The sequence below is a fragment of the Loxodonta africana genome, chromosome 26 (genome assembly GCF_030014295.1).
Source record: "Loxodonta africana isolate mLoxAfr1 chromosome 26, mLoxAfr1.hap2, whole genome shotgun sequence".
In the NCBI taxonomy this organism is placed as follows: Eukaryota; Metazoa; Chordata; class Mammalia; order Proboscidea; family Elephantidae; genus Loxodonta; species Loxodonta africana.
The window spans coordinates 19759582-19785327 of record NC_087367.1 but is presented as its reverse complement, the minus strand read 5'-3'; the positions used below and the strand labels follow the sequence as shown (position 1 = coordinate 19785327).

Below are 25746 nucleotides of genomic sequence, written 5' to 3'. Positions count from 1 at the left end.
AGAGATGAAGGCTCAGCTTTCCACTTCCTTTTGCGTTGTTAGCGTGTGTGGGTGCGTACTGTGCATCGCTGCTGTACTCTGAGTACGTTTGTTCTTTACATTTTTGCCTTTTTTGTTTGTTTCTGTGTGGGTTTTTTTTTTTTTTTTTGCCTGTAAATTTTTTCCAGCAAAGAACAACATCCATGTGTTTGGAGGAAGGTAAGAGATAGTACAGTAAAACCTGTGAAAGCCAGAACCTGTGTAAGGTGGAAATCTGTCAGAGAAGGAAAACTCAAATATTTTCCACTAAAATGAATGCTAGAGAAGTGGTAAGACTACATGCACCTTGTCGAAGGTGGAAAACTCGCAAGACCCAGAAAAATAAGGCAGTCCCGTCGAGTTCCGGCTCTCACAGGTTTCACTGTAATAAATTTCTTTATTTTCGTTAAAATCTAGCAAAGCACACTTTTTTCCATTGCCTTGAGAGGCTTTACTCTTCTCCTTCTCCTTAATTTTAGTTTTTGCTTTAGCTATTTATAATTTTGATACACATTACTAAGTTTTCAAAATCCACTTCTCATTTCCTTTAAATTCTTTCCTTCAACATTTCTTGTTTTGCCCCAAAAATAGAGAAGCATTTCCTCACTTAACACATTCAGTGTGTGTACAAAAGCAAAAACATTCTTCTCACCTGGTTTTTTTTCCTTAAATATTTTACTGAAGTGTACTAACTTTACTATATAATGATGTTGATAGTTTTCATTTTTTTCTTTCTGAGATATTCACATTTTCAAGAAGATCATAAATTCCTTAATTTTTATAAGAACTTATGTCCTTTTTTGTTTCCTTTTTTTTAAAAAAAGCTTATTCCTTCACAGCCATGGACAAAAGAGTGAGAAATTTATCTCTGAAAGAAAAGTTCGATGTTGTCAAAATGATAACCGAAGAGAAGAAGACCGTCAAGGACGCTGTAATTAAGTTCAAGTGTGGCAAGACACAAATTTACTCGATTATGAAAGAAAAGGATAAAATAATTGAAAAATACATGAGCAGCACCAATGTAAATGTCAAAAAAGGAAGGGATGGAAATTATGCAGAAATCAACAAATCTGTTTTTGAGTGGTTTCTTCAAGCCTCTGCCAAAAATGTTCCGATTTCAGGACCCATCCTGCAAGCAAAGGCGAAGGAGACAGCGAAACTTTTAAAAGTTGATGGGTTCTCAGCATCCAACGGGTGGCTTCAGAGCTTCAAAAAAAACCATGGAATCACTTGCAGTGTAGCTTCTGGGGAGTCAAATGAGGTTGACGAAGACATTGTTCAAAACTGGTTCACAAAATTAAAAGAGATCATAAAGGGATATGATCCTAAAGACATTGCCAATGCCGATGAGACTGCTCTGTTCTACAGAGCGATGCCTAACAGGACGCTGAAGATGAAGGGGGAGAAATGCTCCAGGGGTAGGTTTTCAAAAGAGCGGCTTACCGTCCTCTTGACCACATTTGCAGATGGGACATTTGAGAAGCCATGGGTAATTGGAAAGAGTGAGAAACCACGGTGCTTCAAGAACATCAAAATTAATCAGCTTTCAGTAGAATGGAAATGGAACAAAAAAGCGTGGATGACAGGAGCAATTTATGAAGAGTTTTTAAATAAACTCAACAATAGCATGAAAACACAAAATCGAAGCATTCTTTTGTTTGTTGACAATGCTATTTGTCATCGGTCACTGCCCCTGTCCAATATTAAATTAATTTTTTTCCCACCATCCACGACATCGGTCCTACAACCTCTGGATAATGGCATTATCCAAAATATTAAAGTAAACTACAGGAAGCTCTTGCTTCAAAAAGTGATTGCCAACATCGAGATGTGCAAGATGGCATCGGAAATTTCAGGGAAAATCGATGTCCTTGATGCAATTTCATTTCTTAAGCGGTCGATCAAAATGATTAAGGAAGAAACCATAAGAAAATGCTTTAAGAACTGTGGTTTCTTATTTGGCAGCGGTGACAGTATACAGAGTGAAACAGTTATTGAGCCAGATAACATCATGCAGATTCAGGATGCAATAAATGACATTTACAGCGGTGTTTCAGAAAATAGGGTCAGTGCCGCGTCTTACATTGACATTGACAAAGAAATTGCCACAGAAATGGATGAGATAAACCTGCAAGAAATTGTGGACTCACAATCTAAAGATGATGATGATGAAGATGAAGAAGACCTACCATTAGAAGAGCCTGAGCCTTTAAGTCAAACTCAAGTTCTTAGCTATGTGAAGGCTTTGAAGGAATTTGGAAAAGTTAAAGGAGACCAAGAGTTTGTGGATAAGGCCACAGACTTAGAAATTTGTTTCAATAATTTCATCAAAAAGCCAAAACAGACTAAACAGTTGACATTAGATGTTTTCATTAAAAAGTGACTTTTACCCATACCTTTGTTGGAATAGTATATGCACATATCTGTATATAATTTTTGAATAAACATACAAATCATAAAATATGGTGTAGTTTCTTTTCCAGTCCTATAAAATCAAAAAGAAACACTTCCTGGGTGTTTATGAGGTAGGATTCTTAAAGACTGCGCCCTGTCAAAGGCAGAAAACTTGCGAGACCTGGAAAAACAAGGCAGTCCCATTGCGTTCCGGCTCTCACAGGTTTCACTGTGTGTGTATGTGTATGTATATATACATATATAGAGATTATATATTTATTCTTTATGGTAAAAAAACTGTCGTGATTGATATCGTTGGAATAGCAGGTTCTTCCACTCATGCCCCACCCAGGCCCCAGTCCTAGCCCTGATTTGCAGCTCCTGTTGCTCTTTTGTCAGTATCAGGTACCTGTTCCCTTGGGATTTCTAAAAACTGCCACCTTGTGGTGTTCCCTCTCTAGAGCTGCTTTGTCTCATTTCCCTCTGAATGAATGCTACTGCAGAAGTCATTTCTTCTCTGCTCTGAACAGGAGGAATCCCCAGGGTTATGTTGACTGAGACCTTCAGCCTTGTTGGGGAAAAAATGCTTGTCTCATTTTCTGAAGAGACCTAGCTGTTACAACCCTTTTTTTTTCTTTAATACCCACTCATCTTTGTTCTCCTGTCATGGTATGGGCGGGAAGGCTGGTGACATTCCAGGCACTATACCAACTCCCATAGGCATTATCTTATCTAATTCTAACAATAGCCAGTCCTGGGAGATCAGAGAATTGAGCTGTTTTGCATACCATTGTATCTCTGTTGCTGATCACAGGGCCTGGCACTTAGCAGGTACTCAGTAAGTGTCAATTGGGTAAATGAAAGTGAGAAAAATGAGACCTAGAGAGGTGAAATATTTTTCCAAAATTACTAGATATGAAGTAGCAGAATTGGGACTGCAACGCAGGTGCGATCAATGTCTTTTAATCACAATTATAAATGAAACTGTAGCTTTCAAACATGCTGTATTAGTAAGGTTCTAGTCAGCAAAAAAAGGAGTCCTGGCTGCTAACAGAAAGGTCAGCAATGTGAACCCACCAGCTGTTCCACCGGAGAAAGATGTGGCAGTGTGCTTCTGTAAAGATTTACAGCCTTGGAAACCCTGTGGGTTCTACTCTGTCCTATAGATAGCTATGAGTCAGAATCAACTCGACGGCAGTGGGTTTGGTTTGGTTAGTCAGCAAAATAGATATTACAGGAATTATCTTAACAGAATTTGATATAAGAAATTAATATGACAGATATTGGATAGAATAGGTAAATGGCAAATATGGGGCTTGAGTGGGGGGCACAGGAAGCAGCCCCATCCCTGGGATTGAGAGAGCAAAAGGAAGACATTGGGGCTATTACGACCTAGAAGCTCAAGGAGGACCCTGAGAAGCTGGAATTACTGTGGAGAAAGTGTTACCTTCCTCTTGGTGCTGGCATCTGTCAGGAGGTGTGATGAGGCTGGTCTGGGAATATGAAATAAAGCTGGCCACTGGAACCAACTGCAGCTGCTACTTGGGGTAACCCTGACAGGAACAGGAAGGACCAAGTCCTTTCTCCTGCCTCCATGCTGCCTCTGTCGCCCCCTCCTGGTCAATTCCAACAGGAAGTCAGATAGCAAAGGAGAAGTGTATCTGCAGAGCCCCAGCTCTAGAATTGGGAAACTGAGTTTAGAAGGATGGGTGTGGAGGTGAAAGGCAAGAGTGTAATGGAAACACACTTTTTTTTTAGAAAAGGTCCCCCACTTTTATTGCTGGTAAACCTTTTCCATGGGATAGTGGTTTTGTGTCTTACTTCCTCAGGAAATAGGATCCTAACTAACCTGAATTTCCAAAATGAGCAGAAGGTACTGGGGAAAAAATGTTAGGCTAAGAGTGGGGTATTCATGGGATAGTTAATACCATCCTATACTGAAATTGATAGATACAAACTCATGGGAAAGCGCTGCCCTGAGTGATCCAATAATCAATTAGCACTGCTACTTAATTATCAGCGTGTCAGACAGATGAGCACACCAAACAGGATATTGATGGATGGAACTAATTGAACTGGAAATAAAACCTGGCTCTACTGAAATATTCAGGTCTCTCAGTGTTAGGACTTGTGGTACTTTTTCAGTGGCTTCCTTCATTTACCCTCCACCTTTGCATTTCAGGTTCTAGACGAAGGAAAAAGAGTCTGGGTTTCTCCTGGCAGAAGGAGTTTTGGGTGGTTGATCTGATGAATAACTTCTTACTGCCATCCTGAATGTCACTATCATTCACCTGGCCCTGGGCCCCTGGCTTCTGCAGGCCCTTTAAAGGTACCCTGTGGACTGGTGACAGGGGTTAGCACTCTGTATGTGTGCTCTGGTAAACTAGCCACTGCACTGGGCCACACACAGCCCTCTGGGACCACCCCAGTTGAATTAAACCCAGAAGACCAAATCTGCATAGCTGTGAATCCTCAGTGAAAGGAGTTGGTAATGATGGGAACCACAAAGGTTCAAAATTGTGCAGTGCGTTATCAGTCTCCTTATACTTTTGTCTTTCCCCTCAGGCTGTTTGTTGGTTCAGTGGTGTGCCAGGCATGGTGGTTTCCAAACCCTGTCTTCTCCATTTGTGACTTACGGATGCATTGGTGACATTTTTATTGCCAGCAGACTATCACGTCTGGCCTACTTGGTTAACTCCAGGGGCTGTGAGTAGGGAAGGCCCTGGAGCCCGCAGAGATAGAAGGACCATGACTAGAAAACCTTTCCGTGTCTGAAAGCCCATAAGAGAGGCAGCAGGGGAGATGGGATTTATCTCTGCTATGGAAAAAAGAACATTAGTGTTCCAGTCAGATGGATGCATTGCTGGCTTCTCCCGTTACTGCCTGTCTGGCTTCGGATGAAATCACTCGGCTTCTGTGATTTCATTCGCCTTCCAGAGTTGTTACAATGATTAAGTTTTTGTCATGTACCTTATATCACTTGATTTTCCAAATTCTTTATGAGGTAGGTGTTATCTTCTGCATTTTAGTAATGAGAAACCTAAAGCTAGCAAGTAGCAGCGGTGGGTTTTAAACTCCAAATCAAGTGTTTCTTCCAGCAGATGAAAAGACCCGGATTTCTGTGTTGAGTGCAGCCTGTACATAGGAGGTGCTTGTATTTTCTGTGTATAGGAGATGGGTGTGTGTTTGTAAGTGTAGAGAGGAATGTAGTGGGTGTTTTTGTTTGCTCAGACTCCAGAGTATAAGCCATCATTGTCTAATATAAGTTTAATGAGCTCACCCTTCTCCTCCATTTTCTGCCTCTGTGGAGCTCCCCTGCCTGTATCATAAATCAAATCAAACCAAACCCATTGTCGTTGAGTCGATTCCGACTCATAGCAACCCTAGAGGGCAGAGTAGAACTGCCCCATAGGGTTTCCAAGGCTATAATTTTTAATGGAAGCAGACTGCCACATCTTTCTCCCGTGGAGTGCCTGTGGGTATGGAGTAGCTGTGGGTTCGAACTGCCAACCTTTTGGTTAGCAGCCGAGTGCTTAACTGCTGCACCATCAGGGATCCTTGCCAATATCATACTCTCCCCCCCCGCCCTTCTCTGAATCTTGGGGCACAGAAGCTGTACTAGTGTCAGGGAGAAGGGAGAGACAAGAAAGAAGAGAAAATTCACAGAATGATCTAGAGGTGAAATGTGTTTTAAATTATATTATTATTCCCAGCATAGTCTCTGACTTGTAGTAGGTTCCATTCCCTCCTTAAAGAATAAACCAGTTGCCGTTGAGTTGACTCTGACCCGTGGTGACCCCCATAGGATTTCAGTGGCTGATTTTTCAGAAGTAGATCACCAGTCTTTTCTTCCAAGGCACCTCTGGGTGGTCTCGAACCTCCAACCTTTTGATTAGCAGCCAACCTTTTGATTAAAAAAGTTCTGTTTTGAAAATTAAGATATCAACCAAAGTCTTTTTAGTCATATGTGAATTGTATATAAATTAAATGCTAGTAGCTTCCTTATAACTACATTTATTTCTCAAGAACAATTCTTAAAAAGTAACTCATGGGTTTCCTTGAAGGTAAACAGTTGTGTTCCAGTGTACGTTTGCACAGTATCAGGGCCCGGCGTCTATAAAGACGGGAAATAGGTTTGTAGAGAGGGCTGGCGTAGCTTCCTGTCGGCTCCTGTAATTAAGACCCTATAGCAAGAGAGGATGGACTATCATATAATCGTGAGCGAGCGGAATCTTTATTTCAGAGTGAATGCTATGTCAAAAGGAACTCCCAAGAGAAGAGGAGAGATAGGCTGTACAGCCGCTTATCCTCCCACAGCCCCCTCAGAAGACGCCGGTGGTTCCCCCCTCAGTGTTAGATACTCATGATTTGTCAGCCAGCAGATCTTCCATCCGCTGTACAGGGACGGGGGTTGCCTGCTATGCCTCAGTCTTCATCAGACGGGGACCTTGATAAAAGCTTCTGTTGTATAATAATACAGACTGAGGGAGCATCAAGGTGCTCTTAACCATTTTCCAAGATGACACAGCTTTTGTCCCCAGGGTACTAAAACAGGACTTGGTAAGTCAGGGAAACCAGCTCAACAGACCCCGAAGAGGTGAGTTTTCAGGGGGACAGAGTCAGAGCATCTGAGCCAAGGAAACTGATGAATCATACAATAAACCCCTTTGTAATCTACTCTGCTCTGGTTTATTTCCCCTGGGGTATGTGAATACACTGTAGATCTGGTTATTTTTCTTATTCGTTTGAGTAGAATCTCATTCATTGGGTAGGATCATTTCTCTGACTTTTATCTAATGTGGATGCCTCTGTATGTACACGGTCATGATCTGGGGTGTGAAGACTGTCCTTCTGATGACTTGTTTTTGAAATCAACAACTTCAATTGTTGGCATTCCGACCCTGGGAAGTGGGTGGTTGGTTAATTGTATCGTATCAGTGAGCAGGCTCTGGGCCTGCATCTGCTGTCCCCACAAATCCCAATAAAAATAGACTGCCGGGAACAGCTGAGGGTAGTCCTAGGGATGCTTAGGCCCAGGCTGCCTTCTGTTGAAATTTTGATGCCATTTCAAAAGAGTAGGATTTTTTTGTTTTTTGACTCTTCTTAAACATTGCTATGGAAGAACATCACATAGCCCTAGACACACCTCTGGTCTCCTTGTCTCAAGGTGTAGTGTTATAACTTGGTTAAATATATAAAAGCACCTTCTATTTTTTTATTACTTTATAATGGGCCGTTACGGCTCCGAGCTTTATTGAATGTGAAGCAATATACCAGAGTACCTAACATGTCTAGGGGGTTTCAGAACTATTGAAACATTATCTGAAGGCATTGGGTATTATTTCTGAGCCCATGACGCCATGGAGGTGGAGGTTGTAGACAAATACAAACCCAAATGCCTTAGGTGTAAATAATCAACAACTTGGTGTTTTGGAATATTCTGGAAGGACGACAAATTGACCACCCCTGGGACCATTCCTGGGTTTACTAATACTACAGGTGTTTTTTGTTTTTTTGTTTTTTCTTCCCCAGAGAATACTGCTGTTCTTTCCCCCAAGGGAAGTACTAATGTGTAAGCCTGTAAGAGGTCTAGACTTGATAACCCTCTCAGCAATATGGAAGTCCTAGAAGAGTGACAAAAATCCATGGTAATTACTCCAGGGTCCTCAGCTGTGAGGGCCAGCTCAGGCCTCCTCAGTACATGGCTAAGTTTACCTGCAGGAGTCATTGCAGGAACCCTTTTAACTATCCTGTCCCCTACTTCAGTGACATGGTGGTGGGGAGAGCTGGATCTCTGAGAAAGAAAGTGGGTCTGTCACTTGAGAGCTGGGTTCTAAGTGTTTTTTTGTTTGTTTGTTTGTTTCCTTTGGTGGGGGGTGAAGGAGGGTAGATGTTTGGGAAAGGGAAGGGAAAAAGACAGCAGAGGGAGGGGTTAGGTCCCTGAGAAACAACTCTTTCTTGGAAGACGTTTGACTCATTTATCAAAAAAGCAGGCACAAATGTCAGAAAGCCCCTGGGACATCAGTTTTGGATCTTGATGTTCTGGGAAAGTAAAGACCCACCCCAGAAATCAATTGTTTTGTGCATCTCCCAAGCAATCTCTTTGGGTCCCAGTGAGGAAATGAGGAGAAGCCTTCTCAATCTACAGAGCCCTCAGGCCAATGGAAATAAAAAGATTTGTCAGTCTGGTTGATTTTAGGACCCCCAATGGGTTCATTTTAAGCTTCCCAACCTTGCTCATTGCTATTTTCTTTCCTGTTTCCCTTCCAGATGGCGGAACACTAAGCTCAGAAAGCATCTGAGTTATAATTTATGCATTTTCTTCCCTCCACCAAATATTTATTTTTATCAGCAACAATTTACATATAAATATGAAAAATGATTAATAGAAAATTGAGGGTAGAGAAGATATCTAAGAAGACTCTTTTCATGATAGCCTGATTTCAGTTTCCCTGAGTGTTTACAGGAACCCTCTCTGGGATGGTCAGTGAGCAAGACCAACCTTGAGTCCTGGGGAGCATGGGGCTAACCACACTGACAGCTTCTGACTTTGGGTATTCGGCAAGTAGAATAATCGTCGAGATATTGAATACTGGACTTCCTGGACTGGTCCTCTGATTTTCTTTTTCTCCAGTGTCATAATTGTGCCTTTTTGTTCAATTTCTGGGAGATTGTCTCAGCTTTATCTTCCAACCTTTTGTGACTGTGGATTTGTCTATTTCTCTCTTTAGTTCTGTTAATTTTAGCTTCATTTTGAAATTTTGTTATCATTATGAGATGGTGCTCCCTATCTCTGCAAATACTGCTTGTCTTTAAGTCCACTTTGTCTTATATTAATATGGCCATACAAGTTTTCTTTTTTATTGTTGTTGTTCTTATAGCGTTTTTAATATATACAGGATTTTTTCGCCTAGTTTTGTTAAGCTTGAAATAGGATGATTCTTACAGTGTTTCTAAAGTCAGCATGTTTTGTTCCATCACCAATTTTAAAAACCCTATAAAGCCTTTTTGATTATCATTTCTTTTTTTTATTATTATCATTTCTTTTTTTTATTATTATCATTTCTTTTTTTTTTATTAATAGCTTTAGTAAAGTGTAATTGGCATTTAGTAGGAGCTCTGCTGGCACAGTGGTTAAGACTTCAGGCTGCTAACCAAAAGGTCAGCAGTTCAAATCCACCAGCTGCTCCTTAGAAATCGTGTGAGGCAGTTCTGCTCTGTCCTATAGGGTTGCTATGAGTTGGAGTCAACTCAATGGCAATGGATTTAGGGTTTGTACATACTGAAAATGTATGACTGGTCAGCTTTGTACGTGTATATATCCAGGAAACCATCACCACAGTCAAGATAATAAATGTATTCATCACCCCCAAAGTTTTCTTGTACCCCTTTATAGTCCCTCCCATACTTTTCCTTGTCTCCCCCACCTCATTCCTAGGCAACCACTGATCTGTTTTCCATCACCATAGATTAGTTTACATTTTCTATAACTTTATATAAATGGAGTCATAGAGTGTATACTCTCTGCCATTCGAATGATTTCTAGAGGTCAATCTTCAAGTTTACTGAGTCTTTCGTAGTATCTAATCTATTTGCTCTTTGGTGGTGCAGTGGTTAACAGCTCGACTGCTAACCAAAAGGTCAGCAGCTCAAGTCACTAAAAGCCACTCCATAAAAACCATATGGGGCAGTTGTACTCTGCCTTATAAGGCTCCTGTGAGTCTGAATCGACTCGACAGAAAGAAGTAATCTGCTATTGATCCCATTCAACAAATTTATTTAAAGATTTCATATTTTGCAGTTTTAGGATTCCATTTGGTTCTTCCATGTTTCTTCTAAAATACAACATATTATCACTCACTGTATCCATCTTTTCCTGTATCTTTAACGTATTTATAGTAATTCTTTTAAGTCTGTATCTGCTGCTTCTAACATCTGGGTCTTCAATCTTCTTTTACTGTCTGTTTTTGCTCTTGATTACGGGTCACATTTCCCTGTTTCCTCTGTCTAATAATTTTTTGTTGAGTACTAGTCACTGTTGATAATAAGTTATAGAGACCCTGAGTTTTATCACTTTTCTTTGAAGAGTGTTTTTTGTTCTAAAGGCAGTTAAATTACTGGCAGATTACCTCAATTCTGTGGAGACTTGGTTTAAGGGTTTATAAGGACTGGTCTGTTTCAGTTTGTTCTTAGTCCCAAGGCATAGCACTTAGTCCTGGGACATGGTCCTTACTCCTAAGGCATAGTGCTTCTGGAATTCCAGTGGAAAGATAAGGTGTTTATACTAAGGCTCTGTAACTTGGCAGAACTTGAACTTTGAATTCTGCCTTCCCAGCGTTGGACAGCCACTGAAGTCTCTGCCCTGTTCTTTCAGCCTTCCAGGAACTAACGTTTTCCACTGGGCTCCTTGGAGTCTTACACTGCATGTGGAGTTCAGAAATCAGCTGATGATTTGAGGGGGAATTTGTATGTAGATTTGGGGCCTCTCTCCCTTTTGTGTCTTCTTCCTTTGCAGGATCTTCCCTCTGAATTTCCAGGTGCTCTGGCAGCCTCTAACTCTGACCTGTGCCTCCTCAGCCCAATTGGACACCAGCTTTCTGCTTGAGCTCTATTCCCCTTGCCCTGAATGGAGTGTTGTGGTGGATTAATTACTTTTGTGTGTGGCATTTATAGCCGTGGTCTTGTAACTCCCACCCAAGTGATTGTGTGATAGGATCATTGTGGCTTACCACAGTAACAACCTACCTACTTGAGCAGGTAAGTTTCAAACAAGTCAAGGAAAGCACATATTAACATGGCTGGTCAGAAACTTGGGGAACTAACTACTATAAATGGCTTTCTGGAGGGCAGTTTAATTCCATAGGAGTTAGGACAAACAGGTGAGTGACATAGCCCCTCTTGCCTCCAACCAAGAAAAGAGAGAGAGAGATACTTATGAGAGGTTTTGACACATCCCCAACACCAAGCCCATCGCTGCCAAGTCGATTCCAACTCACAGTGACCCCATGGGACAGAGTAGAGCTGCCCCATAGGGTTTCCAGGGAGTGGCTGGTGGATTCAAACTGCCAAGCTTTTGATTAGCAGCCAAATACTTAACCACCGCACCACCAGGGCCCTTTTGACGCATAGGCATCCCTTAATTCAGACACTGAAGAGTATGCTCTCTTTGGTGGCTTCCTGGGCCACTGTTGTCCGCAGAACACTGGGTTGGGTGTTGAATGGTCCTGACGGTGGCAGCTTGGTGTAGTAGGAACAATTCCACCAAAATTAAGAAGATCTGGGTTCAAATCCCGACTTCTCAACTTAGCCTTTTACCTTAAGCAAGTTCCTAGCCTTTCTGGACCATAAGGTTCTGGTGAAGGTTAAATGACGTGTAACCCGCAGTAGGTTCAGTAAAGCAGAGGTTAGCTGGATCACAGGTAGTCCCGACATACAATGAGGTTCCGTTCTGATGACTCCGTCGTAAGTGGGTTCTGACGTAAGTCGAATACCTGTTTGTCTTTTTTTTGGTTTTCATTATTATTGTGTTTTATTGTCAGTATCTTTATAAATTCGATCTTTATTTGCCTTTGAACATCTGCTAGTGAACCTCTGAGAATGATAACGTCGGCAAATTACGTGCTGTAACATTATATATTGTACACATTACTAAAGATAATTTTAAAAAAGACAATCGTAAGTGTGGTTCGTCATTAACTCAAATATGTCGTAAATTGGGGGCTACCTGTACTAAATTGAATTTATCTCAGTTTCTCTCTAACACATTTGTTGAGCATCTGCAGGTATCAGGCTATGTGCGTTATATATCCGATATTCATTAAATGAAGGCACAGCCCTACTCCATCTGCAGGACTGTCTTCAGGGTGGGTGGAGGCTGCGGGGGCGAGTGTCACTGTTTCCTCTTCCGGTTACAGAGTGGCCTGCGTGGCAAAGAGTGGGAGGGCAGATCTGAGTGGCAGTCCTGCCTCTCTGGGCACCAGCCTTGGCCAGGGTATCTTGTCCCATCCCAGGAAACAGCCCCCGCTGCCCACCTAGCCACTTCCTAATAACCAAGTAAAAGGCTTCACAACCTACTGAGTAATACAAGATGGAAGTGATACGGCTTGCAGGCCACTTCTGCTTTTCATTTGCTCATTTCTGTTTAGAGTCTCTACGTGCCCAGTTCTAGGGCAGGAGAGTTGAAGGTCTTTGAGGAAGTGGAGGAGGTAGAGATGAGGGGCATAGGAACGGTTCTCACTGATGTGAGTGGCTGATATTGTGGGCATTTGAGTTTGGGAGGTTCAGCCCTCCACTACAGAAAAATGTGTTCATAGCAGGGCTTCGAACCGCTTTGTTGCGGTTAGAACCCCTGCTGAGAATTCGCATTTCTAACGCTGCTGGTTAGGGACCAATGCTGAGAACCACCAGTAGAGCAGTGGTTCTCAAACTTTATGAGACATAAGAATCACCCAGGGACCTTGTTAAACTGTAGCTTCTGGTTCAATGTATCTGGGGTGGAGATGCAAATTCTTAGCAGGGGTTCTAACCAGAGCGAACTGGTTCGAAGCCCTGGCTCACAGCCTCTGTGTGCCCACATCCTTATGAGTAACTGTGATTATCACAGACAAGGTCATGCCTTCTCGGCGCTCATCGTGTTCCCGGTCCCTTAGTACCCGGTGGAAGAAGTTCCCTGATACCTGCTTAACAAGCCTGCGGGCACTTAATGTGAGAAGCCTGCTTTCTCATACACAGCTTTTAAGATACTTCAGTATCATTCATATATTTTCTTGGCCTCAGTTAAACTTTCCCTTTAGCCTAGCCTTAAGTTGCATCCTGTGCTTTTTTACTTGAGATAATGCCCTACCTTCTTTCCCTGAAGGTTGTGATATTGGTGGGAGGGCCAATCCCATCCTTCCTCTCATCTTCCCTCCAACGTGTTGTTGTTAGTTGCTGTTGGGCCAGCTGCAGCTTGTCATGACCCCCACGTACAACAGAATGAAACAGTGCCCAGCTCTGCTCCATCTTCCCGAGTGTTGGCATGCACAAATCGATGGTTGGCACCACTGTGTATTTTGAGTGCCTTTCAGCCTGGAGGACTTGTCTTCCAGTACTACATGGAACAGTGTTCTGTCATGATCATAGGGTTTTCACTGGCCGATTTTCAGGAGCAGATCACTAGGCCTTTCTTCCTAGTCTTAGTGTGGAAGCTCTACTGAAACTTGTCCACGATGGGGGACCCTGCTGGTATTTGAAATACTGATGGCCTAGCTTCCAGTATCACAGCAACACGCAAGCCACCACAGTGCGGCAGACTGACAGACAGGTGGTAGCCCCTCCAACTTAGGAACTCTTTTAACCTTGACCCTGTTTCTTCCCTTTTCCAGAACTCACGTGCTGTGTGTCAGACTGAGCTGTCCCTGTTCTATCCTATAATCCAAGACTTGCTACACTGTCCTGCTGACGTTCACAGCTGTGCCTGGGAAGGAGGCAGCCCCATTCCTGGTATATTTCGGTGGGAGACCTCCACGTGCACCCCATGGAGACTCGATGGGGCAGGGGAAGAAACTGTAGGATGCACGTTCCAAAAGCCGCGCCTCCACGTGTGAATCAGTGTCCCCTTGCTTTCCTCTCAGAGACCTCACTGTCCCAGAGTGGGACATGCTTGAGAACTGAGGGGAGGAGGGAGCCGCTCACCTCCTCCCTCCTCCAGCACCCCACCCTCCGGGAACAGCTGCTCCTGGGGCAGTGTGGGCTCAGAGCGCTGCTGCCCTGCATGCGTCAGCTCCGCTCTGTTTTAAGCTGTATAATTGTGTACAGGAGGGACATGGCGTCTTCTGAGTGGGTTTTTCTTAAGAAATGTGCCAGTGTTCATGCAGTTCATGGTATCATCCCTGTCCTTGGTATGTCCGTCACCTGGCCGTTCCTCAATAGGCTTCATCATTTTTTTGTGTTTTAAGGGGGAGATTTGGCTCTGCACCCCCAGCCTCATCTTTGATCTCCCTCCCCCACCACTCCAAGGTGTCTGAGCCTGAGGTTCTGACAAAAGATAAGAAGGTGGTCTTTGGTAAGCCTGCAGACCCTTTCTATTCATCTGTATTTTGTCGCTGGAGACCCTAGAGTTCTGCTCGGTCCCAGACAGCTCCAGCAAGAGCAGGTGTGCGAACTTTGCCAAGCGTGTGTATCACTGTGACAAGCCGTTTGCTTATCGCTCTACTCTTTACAGCCAAACCAGCTGACCGGAACTGCAGCCGGATGGGGCCTACCTCAGGTCACAGATCACCTGGTTTTATTTTAAGCAGATAGAACCTGTTTGGCTGAGGAGGGGTGGGGCGAGGGAACTGTGAGTGCAGGTGTAAGTCTGTGTTTGTGACACTGTGAGACCCCACTTCTCCAGCCCAAACCCTTCTGTGAGCATGTGCTCCGGGGTCCCAGGAGACCTGCCTGCTCCTGTGTCCACTGGCTTGGGCTCTCCCATCTGCCCTTGGCTCCAGCACTGGGTGGTATCACAGCTGGCTGCTCGGCTGCTCCGTGCACACAGCTGCAAGGGTAGGAATAACTCAGTGCCTGATTAGCTACCAAGCAAATAGGTGTCTGGCCACTCCTCGCCCCTCCCCGTGGGCTGGATCCGACTGCAGGGCACAGGGTCACAGCACCATGAACACAACTGGAGTCAGGCCTCCAAGCCGTCTTAGGGGTCTGTAGCCGGAGGCAGCTGGGTGGCTGATATCAGGTGCCACATACACAGCCAGGAGTTGCAAGACAGGGTGGCTACAGTTGAACTAAACCCCTAGGGAGAGAGAGCTATCACTGAAGTGACAATGACACTCCAGGTGTCCATGTCCTCTGAGGCTGGAATGTGATGTGTGTTGGCTTAGGGCGATGCTCAGAACTTGAGCTGTCTTTCTCTCTTACCATTTTGCAGTCATCAAGGCTTCTCTTCTGAGGAGGAGTCAGTTCCCATCTTAGGATTCTGTGGGGGTGGCTGGGGGCATTCCCACCACTGCCAACTCTTCAAGCTATACTGGGTCTTGGCTTGGGCCCCTGAGGGTGGGGCCTGGCTGAGGCACTCAGTGAGATGGGTAGATGGGGCAGGCATCCCCACAGGGTTCCCATGGAAAGACCCCTCAGCAAAGACACCAGGAGAGGAAGCATCTTGCCCTCTGCATCGTATGTCACACGGTGTGCTTCTCCTCTAAAAAAAAGGGCTCAGAAAGCTTTCTCTGGTGGCCCTGTCCTGGGTTTATTGTCTTGGGTTTATTCCCTTGCCTTTTCCTCTCCTAACCCCATTAAATGGTGACTGCTGATGATTGAAACAGTTAGCTGCCAGGGATGCTGCTGCCAGCTCATTGTCTCTGCCTTTTGGTAGAGGCCCCCTCCCCCAGGCCTAGGAGACTTGGAGATCGGGGCCGGGCCAGGCCTTCAGGAAGAATAGGGAGGCTGGCCCAGGCACACTTCACAATTAGTTCTGAGAAAAGTCCAGCTCGTTTTGAGCCACATGTGTCAAGAAGACTCGTCCTTCACCTTGTGAGTGAAAGCTTCTGGTTCCGCAGTCCCATCCTCCTACGAAGATGATGTTGACTAAGATTTTATGCTCTCACTTCATCTCTGAAAAGCCCCCTCACATTCTGACTGAATAGCGGTTGGAGAAAAGATGCCAAGAGCCTCTGTTACTTGCCTTTGCTGTTCTGAGCAGTTGGTGCTGAGAGGGTTTTCCAGCACCCTCTTTCTGAGACCGCAATGCCACCATTGCGTGTCAGTGGTAGGTCACTACCGTTCATGAGCATTTGGGGTACATAGGCAGAGACACTGCACATCCCACAGCAGACCCGGGTGCTCTGGGAGGCACTGGCCTCCCTTGGGTGAGGACACATGTTCTCCAAGGCCCCTCCCTCTCCTGGGTCAGTGCCGGCCAGCCTGCTTTCCCACCGGTGGTACCAGGGAGGACAGGCGGGAAGGTGCTACTCAAACGTCTGAGTGTGCCTCTCACAATCTCGCCTTGTCCACAGCCCAGTTTCTTTTAGCCTTTGCATCAGTCCGGGTCCAACCAGGAAGAAACCACTCTTAAGAATTTAACACAGAGGGATCTTAATCCAGAGAATCACATAACTCAGGTGATGGAAGAGCTGAGAGGCCAACCAGGGAAGCAAGGGGCAACCCAGAGATGGGAAAGAACAGAAAGCAGCCACTGTGCCAGGGCTGGTGGGACCCAGGGAGGAGGCCGTGTTAGCAGAGCCCAGGGACCTCTGGGCAGAACCTGGAACCACAGAGGGCGTATCTGGTGGGAGCTGGGGCCCTGGAGGAGACATGGTCATTGTTGGAAACATTACCCGAGGCAGAGACAGGAGAAATAACCTGGTTTCTCCCTCCCTCTTGTCCTCCAGATTCCTGCTGGTGCCTCAAGTTAGCTAAACCCTGCTGGAAGCAGCTAACCTGGGGGTCTGGGTCAGGCAACCTATAGGGATCACCCCGCACTGCTGACTCAGAGCAGAGCAGGGGAGAGGTGAGGAGCCTGTCAGAGGGCAAGCGGGCCCAGGGTCAGTGTGGCCTTGATTTGCTCTATATCCATCTGATCTTGGGGTTTATGCCCCATGGCTGTCCTGCGGCTCCGGTGAGGGGAGACAGGAGCTGCCTCCTTGGGTTTTGTGTATTGTTTTGCTCTTGTCTAGAGGTGAAAGCGCTTTGGGGAGGGAAGGGAAAGCCTTTATTCTTAACAGTTTCCTTTGGGGGAGTTTACCCATTTAGAGCCCCACCCCTGCCATTCCCCACAGGAAAGCCATGTCCCAGTTTTCTGTCCACCCCACCCCCACCGCCACCACATGCTCTCTGGTTTCCCTGCCAGAGACACCAGCCCAGACCACACATCAGTGGTGATGAGTGTCTCCCCGGGGGAACTACTTCTGAGCGTGATACTGCAGTATAGACTGTCGTCTGTCAGTAGATGCTATCTACTAATCACTTTGTATCGTGTTTCCAATAAATTTCTGGAAGTTATGCCTGTTTTCTTGCTGTCCTTACTGGGTGCTGTGGCTGAACTGTGAGACCCACTGCCTGCACACCCCACCCTCAGCAACAGGTGGTCCACCCCTCCTGCATGTCTCTGAGGGACTTCAGGAGGTAATAGGCCAGGCCAGTGTTAGTCTGATGGTCTCTTCAGCTTTCTTCCCTTGTATCCCAAGACCTACTGTACCATTTTCCTAGTTTAAGGAGGTGACAGACCCTCTCGCCACCCAAGCACTGGATCCTTCCCTTGCTCCACCTCAGAGCCTTGGAGTAGTGTGTCCTGACCTGGGCCAGTACCTCAGTTTCCTCATCTGTAAAATGAGGTTGATGATATTATCTACCCCATAGAACTAAATAAGTTAGTATGTGTAAAAATGCTTAGAACGGGGCCAGGCATAGCTCTATCATTGTCATCTTTCTCTCTCTCCTCTCCCTTCTCTTCCTACCACTATGTTTAAATCTCTCCATCCAGTCAACAAAACTACAGGACAATCAAACTACCAAAACAACTCCCCTATTACTTTGACCTGAAGCTATCGTCTTACCTCCCTTTACTGGCAAACTTGTTGAAAGAGGGGAGAGTTTTCTCCATTAGTTCAAATCTCATTAATAGTTCTCAATGCATTCTGCTACTCTGTGGCTTCCGTTCTGCCCCTGCCCTCACCCACTCACTGAAATCACTGTCGATAAAGTCACTAATGACCTCTTAATTGCCATAGCCAATACTCTATTTTTAGTCATCCTGGCTGAACTTCCTTGAGCACTTGATGCTGTGAGCATCACATTACTTTTCTTTTTTTCATTACGCTGACCCCGTAAGTCTCTACAAGAGCAATGCTGAGTGGCACTCAGGTATTACATGTATTTCTTCAGATCTTTTTACGAAGGTATGTTCAGATATAGCGGTAGCCACCTGTGTACTTCTTTCCATTTTCCTCCGTCCCAGAGGTAAGTACTCACTTTCATTTGGTGGTTTAGCATCCCAAGGCACGCTTTTATACAGTGAATATATATGTAGGACTCCATAACCAATATAGAACATGTTTTGCAGATTATTAGATTTTATACAAATGACAACCTACCCCTTCTTGAAAACCTCTTTTTTTTTTTGGTAGTACCAGACAAATACCGTGTTAATTCAGGGTCTCTCTCGGAGGTGCCTGGCCAGATGGTGTCGGATACGCACCCTGCTTTTCAGATCAGCTTTCCTCAGCACGCAGTTAGGAAGCTCTGCTGAAGATGCTCTGTTCTTGCACAGTGTACTTTGCAGCCTGTCTTGGTGTTTTGTGTTTGGCTTTTACCTTGATGAAAGATGGCTTTATTCTATCTTGTTGTTATTGTTGTTTTGTTTTTAATGAGCAATCTCTTTACTTGGGCAAAGAGATTGCCATGACTTTTTTTTTTTTTTTTAATGTTCTATCTTTTTTCTTGATCCATTTCTGATTTTCTTCCTACTTAAAGGGTTCTTCTGATCATTTCCCTGGCTCTTGCCTCTTACTTGCATGGCCTTTTAAAGACAGTTCCTGGGCCTCTTCACTCTCTCCGTGATGAGCATCCATTCCCATAACTGCAGCTGCCATTCATAAGGGGAAGATTCTCAACTCCTATCTCCAGCCCTAAATGTGCAATAGTACATATTTGCCTGGAGGCCCTCCAGCCTCCCCTACCCTGTCTAACACAGAAAGAGCTTTTTATCTTCTCCTCCAAACCTGTTCCAACCCCTGTATCCTCAGTGTGTCACCATCCACCCCACCATTCACAGTCACCCCGTGCTTCTCCTTCTGACCCTTCGTGCTCTCTGCTGCTGCCTTTATTTAGGCCCTTGCTTGTAATATGGACAGTCTCCTAACCAGGTCATCTCCCACATCCCCTCCTCTCACCAATCCTTCATCCACACTATTGCCCGACTAAAATCAAAATGCAAAGCTGAGTGTCTTAATCAACTTCCTAGACACCTTGTCTTAAGGCTCCTTGGCTTAGCATGGTGGCCCTTCACAGCCTGGGCCCAGCCTGCTTCTCCTGCCCTCTCTTAACTCTGCACCTCAGCGCCCTCTCTTGCCTTATTGAACTAGCCGTTCCCTGTACACCGAGTCTTCTCACAGCTCTGTGCTCTTATCCCTGCCCTTCCCTGTGCCAGGCATGTGTCTCCTCTGCTCCCCTCATCCTTCCAGACTCATCTGATCACCTCCCAGGCACCCCAGGCAGAGTTAACCCTTCTGACCCTCTGTCCCCTCTGTGGTGCAATACCAGCTCAAGTAACTTGTAACACTGGGGTACATGTGACCCCTTTGCAGGTCTGTCTCTCCCAGGCTTGTCTGGGAGTGGCTTAAGAGCAGGGTAGTAGCTACTGCCTTTGTAGCTCAGTGTCTAACACATGGTGGGTGCCCAGGAAACACTGGATACATCACCGACCACTGGTTCTTCAGCCCAGCCTGCCTGCTCGTCACCCTACACGGGAGTCTCTGGGAGTAACGTAAGGACGCCATTTCATCTTCCCTCACGGTGGCAGGGGTTCTATTAGGAGAAAGAAGAGAGAAAACGGTAGGCACCGCCCAAAATTTGCACTGAATAGGTGCAGCCCGTCCCAGGGACTAAATGCTGTTTTGATCCAGAAGGTAGGAAATGGGGTCTTTACTCACCCTGCCTCCAACTTGCCTTAGACCACCAGGAGTGCTGTTCTCCCATCTGCAGAAAAAACTAGTTACTGTGGGGTTGCTCCTGGGCTTTTGCCTCCATTCTTGAGGGTTTTTACCATGTGGGTAAGCATCCCGAGAGGGCTGGACTAAGTGGATTAAACTCCAAAGGGGTTGGGGAGAGGGGATTTGCTTCCCTTCATCAGACCCTGTACTGGATGCCAAGAACCAGTCCCAGCACCTTCTGTCTTCCCCAGCTGGGAGGGGTGGGTGTCGAGGGAGTGTTCATTCTTCTGAGGCTGCCCAGGCTAGGAACACAAAGGGCTTAAGGCGGTACATGTTTGGGGTTTTATGATATCTCAGTAGCTCTTTGGAAGTCTTGACAGCTATGCCCCTGTCTTCCCCGCACCTCCAAATTAAAGAAAGTTCTTTTTTTCCCAGAGTTGGGGTAGGAGAGGAAACCCTGGTGGTTAAGAGTTGGTCGTCTGGTAACCAAAAGGTCGGCAGTTTGAATCTCCCAGGCACTCCTTGGAAACCGTATGGGGCAGTTCTACTCTGTCCTGTAGGGTCGCTATGAGTTGGAATCGATGGCAGTGGGTTTGGCTTATCTTTTTGGTTTAGGGGTAGGAGATGGGAGTAAAAAATTCAGACTGAGTCTGCACAGATTTTTTTAGAAATTTGTCTTAAGAGGAGTTACCAGCCAAAGAGTGACTTCTCCTATGGACAATAGGGCCACCCCTCCTATCCCAAAATGGACACATGCCAGATACACACCTTGTGCATGGGGGACCCAGGCCAGGAGATGGGTCAGCCCTATGGTCTCTAACACTGAAGAGAACAGAAGAGGGTTGAGGCAGGCAAGGTGGCTTTGATGCTGAGGGGGACTGTAGACCAGCTCTGGTGACTCCAGGGCCCCCGCCTTCACATGGGTCTGTTCTAGTGGGGCAGCACCACCGTGGCCACCACTACTACCATAGTTCGGGTTGGTACTTGGGGCTGATGAGGGCCATGGAAGGGAGCCCGAGCCAAACCAGGAACCTGGCTGGATGGAGGAGATAGCCTCCAAGGCTGAAGATCCCCAAGTCTTCCCCTGGCACCTTGGGCAGGACCTCAGGGATTACAGAGTGGGGCCAGAGAGGAGCAGGGGCATCCCCAGGAAGGCAGCTCTGCGTTTAAGGGCACTCCAGGGCTTCCCAAGGGCTCCATGGAAGGACAGTGCCCTATGGGGAGGAGGCTGCTAAACAGTTCCCACTCCGTCCCCAAAGGTCCCCTTTGCCTTGGGGTGCTCACCTGGAATCCTGCTGACACCAGTCCCAGGCTGGACCAAGAGACATTGATTTCCTTTTCCTTACAACAGCTGAGACAGGATTGCATTTTCAAAAGGACATTTATTAGGACAAACTGGAGATCATCACAGAAAATACAGCTGTCCAATTTCTAAAGGCTGTTGCAGCTCTCACAGTAATCACGCCCTAGCTCCCAGGACTGGGCAGCTGTGCAGGCCTTTGATGAGTCCCCACAGCTCCCTGCCTGTCTCCTCTGGCATCACTCCTTCCTACCCCCTGGGAATCCTGGACACGCTGACCCCTTTGCAAGGCCAAGACCTTTTCTCTTCTGCCACCTTCCTGCTTCCTGCCACTGCTTCAGCCTGGCTCCTGGTCTGCAGATGCCCCTTTTCCAGTTAGTTGAGACACACGACACTGGCCACAGTCCAGGGAGTGACCTTCCCCTTCGCTGTCACATCTGCCTTTTTAGGGGCCGCTGGTGCCGGGTGGAGGGCAGGTAGGTGGTCTCGTCGCTGGAGGAGCCTTCCCAGCCACTGGTGAGGCCCAGCAGGGCACGCATCTGGCGGAGGAAGTTGGGGCTGGAGAAGCAGTAGAGCACGGGGTCCAGAACGCTGTTGAGGTAGGTGAAGGCCAAGGAGCCGTGGAAGAGCTGCGTGCAGATGTTGAGGGCATGGCAGGCATGCAGCCGGAAGGCCGCTATGGACATGATGCCAAAGAGGATGCTGGGCAGGAAGCAGATGGTGTAGACTGCCACCACCGTGGCCAGCACGCGCATGGCCCTCTGTGGGCCTGCCTGCCCCCCCAGGTTGCGGCGCCAAATGGTCTGCCAGATGCTCACAATGGTGAAGAGGATGAGCACCAGTGGCAGGAAGAACTCCAGCACAAACAGTGACTGGTGCCAGCGGAGTGAGGCCGAGGAGTTCTTGCCCAGCCGGTAGCTGAGGCAGGTGGTGTTGGAATTCATGGCCAGCAACATGTGCCCATTGAGGAGCAGGATGCCCCCCCAAAGCCCCCCGCACACCCAGGCGGCTGTCCCCACTGAGGCCCTGCTCAGCACGTGGTGGGGCCACACCACCTTCATATAGCGGTTGAGCGCGATGGCCGTGAGGAAGACGATGCTGGCCGTGCGGTTGGTGGACATCATGAAGAGGTTGATTTGACAGGCAGTGGCCCCGAAGCGCCACATCTCTTGAAGCAAATAGTAGTCCACACGAAGGGGCAGGTTGACGATCAGGAGAAAGTCAGCAATGACCAGGCAGAGAAGCAACACCGTGTTGGATGTCCAGGGCCGTGTGTGGAAGCAGAAGATGAATAACGCCAGGCTGTTCCCCACCAGGCCCAGGATGAACTCCATGCTCAGGATGGGAGCCAGGAAGGCAGACACAGTGGGGGAAGGGGTCAGGGTGCAGCCCTCTACTTGTGACTCCAACTCAGTGGTGAAGGCGGAGGGAGAGAGGGAGGGAGGGAGAGAAGAGAAGGAAGACAGAGAGGGAGGGGGAACAGGCGAGCTCAGGTTATGCAAGCCCATGGGCTTCTCCTGTCAGGGCCTGAAGGAAGAAGTCTCCGGAGCCCTCCTACCCCTGTCTGAGTGCCCAGGGCAGAATGGAGGGCAGAGTGGACGAGCTCTCACTATCAACTGACCAGCCACAGTGACGCAACATCCTGGAGTTTTCATCAGCATCAAGCGTTCCTGTTTGCAGGCAAAGGGGAAGCCTGTGGTCCTCCTCCTCTGCCCTCCCCACCCTGGTGCTGAGGTGACCTCCACATGGGTCTCTGAGGCCAGCCTGGGGGTTGGGTCTGCACTGCTCTGACAGAGGGGAAGCAAGGCTGAGATAGAGGCCCTGACTGGGGAGGAAAGCTCCCTGGGGTGGGGGTGGGGGGCAGAGTATTTGTAGGCCTGAGTGCTCCCGCACTTAGACATGCCGGCCTGGAGGCAGGAGCTGCTCCTGGCAGTCGGTGGCTCTCTGGATTATGCAGACCTCCCTGGACACCCCTGCCCCCCCCATCATATATGCAGACCATTGGCCATCTCCCTGCTCCCACCAGCTCATGCAGCAGACTAAGGATTCAGAGCCAACAGGACCTCAGGGCTTCGAGGGAACCAGGCCTATTTCTGCTCAACCACTGGGACCTAAGGATCCCTAGTGGTGCAATGGTTAAGCACTCTGCCACTAACCAAAAGTTGGGAGTTTGAACCCACCCAGTGGCTCTGAGGGAGAAAAGAGCTGGCAATCTGACCCCATAAAGATTACAGCCTAGGAAACCCTATGGGGTAGTTCTATTCTGTCTTGCAGGGTCACTATGAGTTGGAATCGACTGCACCCAACAAGGGGCCTATGTTCACAAGCCTGCTGTGTACTTCAGCCTTCACTCATTCCCAGATTACAGATGATTCCGAAGTCTGTGGTGGTCCCCAAGTCCATGTACATGAAGAAGTCCGTCCCACAGGCAGAGAACTTCCCTGTCAGGTTTTTATTGTTACTTCCCAGGGGACTGGAGGCTTCTCCCCCGGAAAACACCCCTAAGAGTCCTCGTGTTTCCCCGCCCACACCCTCTCCATGGCTCCTTGTCCACCCCAGTCCATACCCACCCAGCATGCATTGCAGAGCGGGGATGAAAGCCTGGAAGGGGCTCCAGACAAGTCACTAGTCCTGGTCTACCACTGGGTGGCGCTGTCATGAGCCCGTGCAGCCAGGCCTGTGGGCATAAATGAGGTTCCAGAGCTTTAGCCCCTCATGACCCGGGACAGCACAGCTGTGGTTCCAGTCTGGGCCTGATGTCGTCCCCCCCTTCCATCACCAGTTGGTTGTGGTCTGCAGTGCCATGTGCTGCCAACTCTGCCCAGGCCTCCACGCTGCGGGCCCAGTGGCCCCTGGCCTCTCTCGCCCAGATCCTCCAGGCCCCTTCCCTGTCTTGGACTTCCAACTGGACAAAGCTGAGGGTACACAGGCAGCCTCCCCAGGAGAAGCAGGGTGGGGAGACCACCAGCGTGAGCTGTCAGCAAAGACAGGTGAGGGTTGGAAACAGCTACCCGCTTTCCAAACCTCTCAAGTCTCAGCTGTAAAGTGGGGCAGTTCCACCTTCTGGAGAGTTGTATTAAATAAATTATGTTAAAGCTTCTAGTGGATTATGGGGCACAGAGCAGATGTTCAGAAAAATTCAAGGACTAGTTTTCATTATTTTCTGTCTGGGATTAGGCCTGCCTTTGGCTATAGGGACAAGCTCTCTTCTTACAGCCACCTGAGCCCCGACCAGGGGATTTCCTGACACTCCTGTGTTCTCTTCTTGGTTCCTGCCCAGAACAATACCTCGTACAGCCCATGCCCTGCCCTCAGCTGCCCTGGGCTGCTTGTGAGTCTGGGAAAGCCTGGGGGTGTTTTTTGCTTGTCTGTGGGAGAGGAAAGCCCTTAGGGGCAGAAAGTCCCGGCATTTCTCTCTCATGGCTGGAAGCCCTTTTCACAACATCAGGCTCTCATCTGCCCATTGGTGGAGCCTATCAAAGCAGGGAGCTGCCTGAGTGGGGCAGAGTGAAAGGAAGAAGCCTCAGACCTCAAGTTTTCTTTTCCTGAGGAAGCTTCGGCTCCAAGTGGGGTCCGGCTCCAAGTGGGGTCCGGCTCCATCTTATCCAGTTTCAGTTACTCTTACAACGCCTCACTGAATTCTCACCACAGCCCGAGGAAACCTGGCCCAGACCACCCAGTGCAGGCTCCATTTGCCCTGCCGCTGCTGGGGCTCCCAGTGTTCCACCCCCGGGCACCCACCCCAGGCCTGAGGAGCCCTCCTGAGTCTTAGGACATTATGCATGGCAGAGGACAACAGGGAGGGGATGAGGCCAGTCCCCCAACTGCCAGGTCCTCAGTACAGCCTGTGCTCACTTTAGCTGATTACGGCCTTTAGACATTCACAGTGGTTAACTCTGGGCGGGGGGATTTTGTGTTTTTCTGCATTTCTGCATTTTCTACAATTAGCACATCACTTCTGTTATTGGAAAAAACTCAAAATAGATGCTATTTTTAAAAAGTTATGTAAAAAAGAAGACATGGGAACAGAGAAAGCAGCAGAGATGATGTCAGCTGTGCTTCCAAGACACACAAGGCTCAGGGTTCACACACGATGGTGTGTGTCCCCATCCACAAGCAGGGACACCCAGCAACAGGCCCCCAACACCCTCGGCACACAAACACGGTCCCAGGAGAGCACACGGGGCCTACCAGCAATGGCAGCCTGTGCTCAGCAGACCGTGAGCGTTTATTCCCCAGGAAGCCTCTATTGCAGTCTTTCTCGGTGGTCGGTGAGCGCTGTGCAGAGCCGGTGGAGCCAAGGGGTGTTGGCAGCCTGGCCCAGGGAGCAGAGCATCCAACTGGGCAGAGAGATTGTGCAGACCCATGCGGGGCATCATGCTGAGGGCTGATAGAGGAGAAGGGGGTACGGGCCGC

At 47.5% G+C, this 25746-nt stretch overlaps 2 protein-coding genes across 7 annotated transcripts in view; one reads left to right on the top strand and one right to left on the bottom strand.

Annotated features, from left to right (window-relative positions):
- Positions 1 to 6344, top strand: part of MTA3 (metastasis associated 1 family member 3) — a 190007-nt gene extending 183663 nt beyond the window's left edge. For 3 of the 6 annotated variants that reach the window (XM_064277155.1, XM_064277156.1, XM_064277154.1), the window contains exon 17: positions 843 to 6343. In XM_064277155.1, the coding sequence (XP_064133225.1) occupies positions 843 to 2401 (1559 nt within the window). In that variant the 3' untranslated portion in view covers positions 2402 to 6343. Of the gene's footprint in view, positions 1 to 842 lie in introns of all 6 variants that reach the window. The other 3 variants (XM_064277159.1, XM_064277158.1, XM_064277157.1) reach the window with 3 other exon arrangements.
- A 5220-nt stretch (positions 6345 to 11564) lies between these two features.
- OXER1 (oxoeicosanoid receptor 1) lies at positions 11565 to 25741 on the bottom strand. The gene is made up of 2 exons (XM_064277160.1): positions 25522 to 25741; positions 11565 to 24007 (listed from the first exon to the last, which is right to left on the bottom strand). The coding sequence occupies exon 2, from the start codon at positions 22836 to 22838 to the stop codon at positions 21762 to 21764; it is 1077 nt and encodes a 358-aa protein (XP_064133230.1). The 5' UTR covers positions 22839 to 24007; positions 25522 to 25741; the 3' UTR covers positions 11565 to 21761.
- Between the last annotated feature and the right edge of the window lie 5 nt (positions 25742 to 25746).

Bases quoted from the DNA above. Each gene is read 5' to 3' on its own strand.
- OXER1 (XM_064277160.1), bottom strand. From the start codon at position 22,838: ATGGGCTTGCATAACCTGAGCTCGCCTGTTCCCCCTCCCTCTCTGTCT.